Source organism: Triticum dicoccoides, chromosome 5A, assembly GCF_002162155.2.
Source record: "Triticum dicoccoides isolate Atlit2015 ecotype Zavitan chromosome 5A, WEW_v2.0, whole genome shotgun sequence".
NCBI lineage: Eukaryota > Viridiplantae > Streptophyta > Magnoliopsida > Poales > Poaceae > Triticum > Triticum dicoccoides.
The window spans coordinates 504583063-504592526 of record NC_041388.1 but is presented as its reverse complement, the minus strand read 5'-3'; the positions used below and the strand labels follow the sequence as shown (position 1 = coordinate 504592526).

General features: G+C 47.5%; 1 protein-coding gene across 1 annotated transcript; it reads right to left on the bottom strand.

Moving 5' to 3' along the window:
* Positions 1-504: 504 nt before the first annotated feature.
* On the bottom strand, positions 505-5287 carry LOC119302418 (purple acid phosphatase 22-like). The gene is made up of 5 exons (XM_037579459.1): positions 5158-5287; positions 4560-5012; positions 1301-2167; positions 1135-1223; positions 505-1051 (listed from the first exon to the last, which is right to left on the bottom strand). The coding sequence occupies exons 2-5, from the start codon at positions 4887-4889 to the stop codon at positions 835-837; spliced, it is 1503 nt and encodes a 500-aa protein (XP_037435356.1). The 5' UTR covers positions 4890-5012; positions 5158-5287; the 3' UTR covers positions 505-834.
* Positions 5288-9464: the final 4177 nt, after the last annotated feature.

Sequence of the window (9464 nt, the reverse complement as noted above, 5' to 3'; positions counted from 1 at the left end):
CGGCGAGGAAGGAGGTTAGATAGGGTCTTAACCGCGAATTTCGAAGGGGTGCACCTATTTATAGATAGAGGGAGCTAGAAGAGTCCAAATGAGGTGCGGTTTTCGGTCACGCGATCGTGATCGAATGCTCTAGATGATGGAGAGGGTTTGGGTGGGTTTTTGGGCCAAAATGAAGGGGTGTTGGGCTGGAACACACACGAGGCCTTCTCGGTCCCTCGGTTAACCGTTGGAGCATCAAACGAAGTCCAAATGGTACGAAACTTGACAGGCGGTCTACCGGTAGTAAACCAAGGCCGCTTGGCAAGTCTCGGTCCAATCCGGAAATGTTTAATCCCCACACACGAAAGAAAGGTAGAAATGACCACCGAAGGAGAACGGAGCGCCGGAATGCAAAACGGACAACGGAGAAAATGCTTGAATGCATGAGATGAATACGTATGCAAATGCAATGCACATGATGACATGGTATGAGATGCATGACAACGATAACAATACACGGAGACAAAAACCCAAACCCGAGAAATAAAATAACTTAACGCCGGAAATGGCAAGAGTTTGATTACATATTGGGTAAATCATATCCGGCGTGTTACACATAACCCTGACATTCAAGCAAGGTGGATATAAATAACAAGATAAAAGTAAGAAGAGTGGATTGTCTTGTCACATTGTTCACGCTACAGTCGCAAACGTACCAACTTTAGCGAATGAATAATTCTTAAAAATGATCCTTTTTTTTCTTATGCAAAGTGTTCAGTAGAGATTCTGCAAAGTGCCAAGGAATCCGGGGAATGACCGAATTTAAGAGTCAAACACTACGGTGTTTACTCATGTCTACAACTCGTCGTCCTGACGACCGGCGGTTGCCGTGGACAGCTTTGGAGTAGCCAAGCTCTCCAGCCAGACCTTGTCGCGGACGGTGGCGTATTCGTCGTCGTTGCGGTGCCATGTCCAAACGGCGCTCGTCTCGTTGACGATTCTCAGCCGACCGTGCCCGAAGCTCGCCTCCCGGAACACCGACAGGTGCGCTGACCTGTGATCCTTGTGGAACCTTCAACAAAACAACAAGAATCCCTTTCAAAATCTATAAGAAAGAGACCAAGGAGATCAGAAACAGTGAGATCGATCGCCTACTTGAGAGCAAGCCCTTCCCTGTTGCCGCCGTCGCCAATGGTGATGTACATCGGGCCCCGGCTGTCGGCCTCGTTGTCGTAGATCCTTGTCTGGCTCATCCACCAGCCAAAAAGTTAGCCTGTTTTGCACTTCATCGATGGAGCAAAAATATAGTAGTAGGGCTTACGAATCGCTCGTAGGCGTGAACGTGTCCGGAGAAGACGACGTCGACGCGGGCCTCGTAGAGGAGCCTCTCCATGGCGGCGCGCATCGCCTCGCCCTCCCCCTGGTGCGCCTGGTTGGTGTTGTACCACGGCGCGTGCAGCAGCACCAGCAGCCACGGCGTCTTCCGCCGGTCCACGCCGGCGAGGTCCCGCTCCAGCCACGCGTACTGCTCCGACCCTTGCTCGAACTCCGTGTAGGAGCCCAGCATCACGACGTGCGCCGCGCCGCCGGCCACGTCCAAGGAGTAGTAGAGGTTGGAGGCGGAGCCGCTCTCCTCGTGCGGCATGCGCCACCGCGCGTTGTACGCGACGAAGGGCGCGAAGCCCACGACGGGGAGCGCCTCCACCTCGTGGTTGCCCTCCGTCACCATCCACGGCCGCGCGCTCGCCAGCGGCTGCACCAGCCGCCCGAACGAGTCCCACAGCGGCTGCTGCGTGTCCGCGTACGACAGGTCGCCAGGGAGCAGCAGCATGTCGTAGTCCGCGCCGCCGATGTGCGACAGCGTCGACGCGGTCCAGCCTGTCTGGCCGAGGTCGCCGATGACGACGAGCTCGATCGGGAGGGACGCCGGTGGGGTCCTGAGGGTGAACTCGTCGCCGGCCTTGCCGCACCGGTAGTGGTAGGTCGTGCTGGCCGCCAGCGGGCCGATCGTCACGTGGTGGATCGCGCCGGACTTGTAGAAGAAGTAGCGGTACGTCGCGTGATTGCCGGTCGTGGACACCGTGTAGTTGCCGCGAGATTTGCCGTACTCCACCACCGACGGCGCGTTCCGGTCGTCAGTGACCCATGAAATCCGCATGCTGTTGCTTCCGACAGTTGAAATATGCACCTAACGGGTACCATGTTAAAATGTAAAATTAGTGAAAATACCCACAAAAGTAAACACAGTTACATATTTGTACAAGCACCCGATCCGTCATATTTTGTTTTTGTATAAACGTCCCTAAAACAAAGAATTGTATAAACACTAGCAAAAGAAGACCTGTGGCATAATAAATTCCTAAAAAAAGACCCGTGACATAAAGGCAAGTCTGAAAAAATATTTAAGTTATGAGCAAAACTTGTATTTATTTTAAATACACATAAGCACGTGTATCATATTTTGATAGAAGGGGTAAAGAAACTCATCCACAAGTTTACAATCCGGGTACATGATCCATACGCCGACTACTCGCTACGCCCTGCGTATACAACTCCGCAAATAGTACTTGCAAATCCCCTCCGAGCACAATTCTTAATAAATAAAAACAGAATTCCAAGTTTTAGAAAAATCGGAAAATTAAACACATACATAGGGATGCATACCACATGTTTGCAAAGTTTTAGAAAACTCTGGGTTGCCCGGTGCTAGCAGTTGCTCACAAATGATATTGAACTAGAAAGGTTGGGCGCGCTTTGTTGCGCCGTTGGTGTTGTTAGGTTTCTTAAAAAAAATACTCACTCTGTTTTAAAATAGAAGGTGTATTACCTTTTTGAAAGTCAGGCTTGTTAATTTTGATAAATTTTTCAGAGAATGTATCAAGATCCATAATATCAAATTGGTATGATAGATTCATCATGAAATGGGTTTTCATATTTCTTTTGTTCAATATTGTGGATGTTGATATTTTTTTCTCTGAACTTGGTCAAAGTTGAAAAAAATTTAATTTTCCAAAAAAAACTAAAACCCCTTATATTTTGGAACCGATGGAATATTTAGTTTGGGCATGTGGGGGAGATGGTGGAGTGTGTTTATTTTTATTTATAATGCAATGATTTGATGGGCCTTTCATAGTGTGGTACTACCTCCGTCCTGGTTTATTGATCCCTTTTGTATTCTGTGCCAAATTTTGACCTTAAATTTAACTAACAAAATCTTAATGCATGTCATAGAAAATGATATCATTGGAAACATCAAATACGAATCCAACGATATAATTTTTGGTGACATGCATTAATATTTTCTTAGTTAAACCAAGACGGAGGTAGTATGTGTTATCCGCTAACCAACATATATTCATGTGGGGCAATTTCTGCGTCGGTGGTTGCATGTACTATATTGGTGATACAATAGCACATGTTGCCTTTTTTTCTAGGTGGTGGGAGGGTGTGTGGGACTGATATGTTTTTATAGACCGGTTGCTGCTGATTTATTTGAAAAATCATTCACCCGTATTTAAACCAAATTCAAAATCGAATACCTCAACTGAACGAAAGATTTTTAGAATTAAAGAACGTATGAAAGCAAAACAATTGAACGGGAGAGTTCTTTTAGAAATTGTTGACCGAGTCAAAATCAGGTGACTCAATTCTGAATTGAAGATCTCAATTAATTACGATGCCTTAAAAATTAGAAAGCTTAGTGTATAGTATAAAATAATTGAATAAAAGAGCTTTGAAAATTGTTGACCCGATTAAAATCAGATAACCAATTTTAATTGGAGACTTCAAGGGACAAAGGAGCATTGTGTTATCAAGGATTTGGTCTTGAAATTTGCCTAAGGATGGAAACTACAGTCCCGCAAAAAAAGAAAAAAGAAATCTACAGTCCCGGGAACGGCCAGCCCGAGTACGAGGCTCGGCTTGGGTGCGTGGTTTTTCTTTTATAAAAAAAATGCTAACATGGGCTGCTCTCTAAGCTTTTGGTGAAATGCGAGTTTTCAGAAAATTCACGTTTCTTTTAAATGATATTTGGCCGTGCAGAGAAGGCGACTACTTTTCGTACTGAGTAGAGTACTGACGATGTCAGTTTCATCATCTTTATAGTAGGCACAACTGGACTGGTGGGTGGAGGAATTAAACCCCTCTGTTAAAATCTGCACATGATCATGGCAGCATCTTGTACAGACATCAAGAATCAAGCAGCGTTTTTCTTCTTCGAGGAACTTTGTAAGTGTTGCAAACAGTACTAAGGGGTAACTGAAATTAACCACAGATTTAGTTGCTAACATCGAGATCAGATTATCCATTGTCATCGTTATCCATTGTTTGGGTATCTGCTAAACATCGAAGATGATCTGTCTATACAAGCCAAAAAGCAACGCATTGGGGATAAAACAGAGTTGACCGATCAAGGACGCTTCTGCCACCAAATTTTTGACAGCGAAAATTCTTATGAATCAGCTGCGCACGTCTCCGTGTGACAAAACGAACAAGAAGCAGCTAAAAAATAACTCCGCAAGAAACGCCAAATTCTTGCACACACATTTGAGAGTTGTTCAGGGCCAAAAATCCGCCCTTACCTGCTGAGGATGAGCCGCCGGCTTGTCGTGCGCCGTCAGCACGAGCGGGCTCGGCGGCGGCCGGACGTACTCGTCGGCGCGCGCGCAGAGAAACACCAGCGACGTGAGCCCCTGCATGAGCAGCCTCCACGAGTGCGCCATGGCTCCCACCAACAAGTCCCCGTAGAAGGTGCCGGTGACGCTGCGCCCGAGCGCCGCCTGGTTCACGCAACGAAGGCACCGCTCGTTGGCCGCCGCGAAGAGGACCCTGGCCACGCCGAGGACGCTGCCGGCCGCGGCGTGGTATAAAACGCGGGTGAGCGCAACGGCCACGCGGAATGCCGCGCACATGAACAGTAGCGTGCGGAGCAGAATGGCGGTCCGCCTGTTACGCGTGTCGCCGCGATGCCAGGAGGAGGTCGTCCCCTCCGTCGCCGTCACCGTCGCCGACCTTGGCTTTAAGAAGCACGGGACCTGGTAGGGTGTAGCCGCACGCCATCACGTTAATAGTATTATGGGACGAAGACTTTCTGCAGAGCATGTTGTGGCCTCGTAGTCGTAGGTATCCGGAGGAGCATATCCTTGCTCCTGGCGGAGATGCCACGGGCGTTTGTCTTACCTGACATGTGCCGTCGGCGGCTGTGGCGGTTGCGGCTGCCGGAGAGGAGGTGCGCGCTCGTGCTGGTGCTGGCGGTGGCGGGGTGGTGGAGGGGGAGGAAGGGAGGAGATAGGTAGGCTGGGGCTGGCATTGCTGCAACTTTTACCGAAGCTTTTTTTTATCTGTTCCTCCTCTTTTCTCTTTTCTGCATTCTTTTGAGCGAGCCTCCGTGGCAATATATGTCGCTGTTTGGATCATTGGATGGGAGCTGAAAGCAGCACGCCAGCTGCTACTGACGCATTGGAGGTTGATAACCTGATGGGGACAGGAGAGGCTGAAGACATGCGAGGTGGCCAGCAATCTAGTCAGTGAATCGCTTTATGACTTTGATAGAAGGAGTCTGGATAATTGCAATGAGTGAATGATTATGATTTCTTTCCAAAACTAGTTACCGACCCATGCACCTTCATGGGCCAGTAGCTATTACTACAACGGAAAATGCATTGCAACTCTCGGGTGCCACACAACCTTATATGAAAAATGCATTGAAATATAAGAAAAATATGATTTTTTTTTTGAAATTTTGGGATATGAAACCTGAGTGTTCGTTGTACACATGTGCTCGTTTTCCTGAGAAATGGGTGCCCGTGGTATGCGCGGCATAGGAATTACAGTTCGACATATGTCACATTCAGTTTTTTAATACACATTTGATTTTTTTATCCTTTTTATTGGCATTACCATGGGCACCTATTACCCATGAAACTAAACATGTGTGTACAACGGGCACCCAAGTTTCATATCCCAAAATTTCAGATTTTTTTTACTTTTCTATTATGTTTCTTAATGCTTTTTTCATATAGGGGTGTGTGGCACCCAAGAGCCATAAATCCTCATCCTTACTACAACACATAACTTAGGGCATCTCCAATGCCGTGCCGCAAAACACTTGCATGTTTTTTGTCATCCAACAATGTGTCGCTAACGTCTTGAACATGTCCGCATGTGTGAGTTTCAGCAAACCAAATGCAAAGTTAGGGGAGGTTTGCGTGAGTATGGACCATCATCACGTAGGACTCCGACAACCCCGGCTACCCAAAACCTCATTTGGAGCCCATGAATTTGGCTGCATCCACACTGTTATGGTGCCAAAGCATGCACATTCCCACCCTCTCTAGCAGATTGATGTCGCCGTCCACCCATGTTCCCGGCCTTTTCGTCGTCCGTCGCCGCATGAATCCGTTCGTACCATTGCCGGAGTCGAAGAAGGAGGATGAAACTTTGGTGGTCGCCTGGAAGATCAACTCGATGACCCGCAACGTGGGCCACCGCGTCTAAAGGATCAAGGAGAAAGTGGCTTTGGTGGCCGTCCACCCGCCATCTCCTAAGAAGGACGGAGTGCCGGGACGGGGGTGATTGGCCGAGCGGGGATAGGGCATCGCCGCTGCCAATGTAGTCATCGCTCCGGCCAACGCAGATATGCAACAGACGTACTACTATGCGGCGATGCAGCTCAGTCATCAGCACCCATCCTCGGCTACTCTTGGCACGTCCAGGCCATGGGTTGTCGACCTAAACGAACCTGTTCATTTCGCCGAGTCACCACTGTTATAGCTTGTTTGGTTGCAGACGTCCGGTGTGGCAATTGGGTGGCTGCTCTCTGTTTGCTGACATATCTCACCCGAGCAGGACGCCGAAAAATGATGGGGATAAGTTGAATATCATCCACGACGGATGTGGCTTTGAGAACGAACAATTGGGGACTCCTAAACAGAGATATACAACGAGTCGCCGGGCACAAACAGCGAGCAGCCGTGCATGTACAACGAGTAGTTGGGCACATACACCCAGCCGCCATACTCATATGCCAAGAAGACGGGCCTTGATATGGAGGATTGGTCAGCCGATGATGACCGAAAGAAGAGTGGGTGGGGAGAAAACTCTAATTGGAGGGAGGACGAATTGTTGTGCAAAGCTTGGTCGGCCACTAGTGTGGATCTGTTTCAAGGCATGGAGCAAAGAGGCTTTCAGTACAATGTTCATACTTGGTTCCATGATCACAAGAACTTCGATCCCTACAGCATGGAAGTGATCCGAGATCATTCGATAAAGTCGCTCTCCCATCGATGATACATGTCAGAGCCCTAGAATAAAGTGTTGGGAACGCAGTATTTCAAAAAATTTACCTACGATCACGCAAGATCTATCTAGCAGATGCATAGCAACAAGAGGGGAGAGTGTGTCTACGTACCCTCGTAGACCGAAAGCGGAAGCGTTAAATAACACGGTTGATGTAGTTGAACATCTTCGCGATCCAACCGATCAAGTACCGAATGCACGGCACCTCCGCGATCTGCACACGTTCAGCTCGGTGATGTCCCTCGTGCTCTTGATCCAGTTGAGGCCGAGGGTGAGTTGCGTCAGCACGATGGCGTGTTGACGGTGATGATGAAATTACCGACGCAGGGCTTCGCCTAAGCACTACGATAATATGACCGAGGTGGAAAACTGTGGAGGGGGGCACCGCACATGGCTAAAGATCAACTTGTGTGTCTATGGGGTGCCCCCTCCCCCGTATATAAAGGAGGGGAGGAGGAGGAGGGCCGGCCTCAAGGGGTGCACCCAAAGGGGGGATTCCTACTCCTAGTAGGAGTAGGTTTCCCCCTTTCCTAGTCCAAGTAGGAGAAGAAGGAAGGAGAGGGAGAGGGAGAAGCAAAGAGGGGGACGCCGCCCCCTCCTAGTCCAATTCGGCCCAGCCCATGGGGGGCGTGATGCCTCCCCTTGTGGCCATTCTCTCCTTTCCACTAAAGCCCAGTAAGGCCCAATACTTCCCCCGGCGAATTCCCGTAACTCTCCGGTACTCTGAAAAATACCCGAATCACTCGGAACCTTTCCGATGTCCGAATATAGCATTCCAATATATCGATCTTTACGTCTCTACCATTTCGAGACTCCTCGTCATGTCCGCGATCTCATTCGGGACTCCGAACAACCTTCGGTACATCAAATCACATAACTCATAATACAAATCGTCATCGAACGTTAAGCGTGCGGACCCCACGGGTTCGAGAACTGTGTAGACATGACCGAGACACATCTCCGGTCAATAACCAATAACGGAACCTAGATGCTCATATTGGCTCCTACATATTCTACGAAGATCTTTATCGGTCAAACCGCATAACAACATACGTCATTCCCTTTGTCATCGGTATGTTACTTGCCCGAGATTCGATCGTCGGTATCATCATACCTAGTTCAATCTCATTACCGGCAAGTCTCTTTACTCATTTCGTAAAGCATCATCCCGTAACTAACTCATTAGTCACATTGCTTGCAAGGCTTATAGTTATGTGCATTACCAAGAGGGCCCAAAGATACCTCTCCGACAATCGGAGTGAAAAATCCTAATCTCGATCTATGCCAACTCAACAAACACCATCGAAGACACCTGTAGAGCATCTTTATAATCACCCAGTTACGTTGTGACATTTGATAGCACACTAAGTGTTCCTCCGGAATTCGGGAGTTGCATAATCTCATAGTAAGAGGAACATGCATAAGTCATGAAGAAAGCAATAGCAATAAACTAAACGATCATAGTGCTAAGCTAACGGATGGGTCTTGTCCATCACATCATTCTCTAATGATGTGATCCCGTTCATCAAATGACAACACGTGTCTATGGCTAGGAAACTTAACCATCTTTGATTAACGAGCTAGTCTAGTAGAGGCATACTAGGGACACTCTGTTTGTCTATGTATTCACACATGTACTAAGTTTCCGGTTAATACAATTCTAGCATGAATAATAAACATTTATCATGATATAAGGAAATATAAATAACAACTTTATTATTGCCTCTAGGGCATATTTCCTTCAGTCTCCCACTTGCACTAGAGTCAATAATCTAGTTCACATCGTCATGTGATTTCACACCAATAGTTCACATCTTTATGTGATTAGTTCACATCTTCATGTGACTAATACCCAAAGGGTTTACTAGAGTCAATAATCTAGTTCACACCGCTATGTGTTTAACATCCAAAGAGTGATCATGTTTTGCTTGTGAGAGAAGCAACATTCAGATCTGTATGTATTTTGCAAATTTCTATGTCTACAACACTCTGCACGGAGCTACTCTAGCTAATTGCTCCCACTTTCAATATGTATCTAGATCGAGAATTAGAGTCATCTAGATCGGTGTAAAAAGCTTGCATCGACGTAACTCTTTACGATGAACTCTTTTATCACCTCCATAACCGAGAAATATTTCCTTAATCCTCTAAGGATAATTTTGGCCGCTGTCTGGTGATCTACTCCTAGA

Coding starts and splice junctions, on each gene's coding strand:
- LOC119302418 (XM_037579459.1), bottom strand. CDS start 4,889: ATGTGCGCGGCATTCCGCGTGGCCGTTGCGCTCACCCGCGTTTTATAC. Junction 2,168..4,559: donor CGGCGGCTCATCCTCAGCAG/GTAAGGGCGGAT, acceptor GGTACCCGTTAG/GTGCATATTTCAACTGTCGG. Junction 1,224..1,300: donor TTCACGCCTACGAGCGATTC/GTAAGCCCTACT, acceptor TGGATGAGCCAG/ACAAGGATCTACGACAACGA.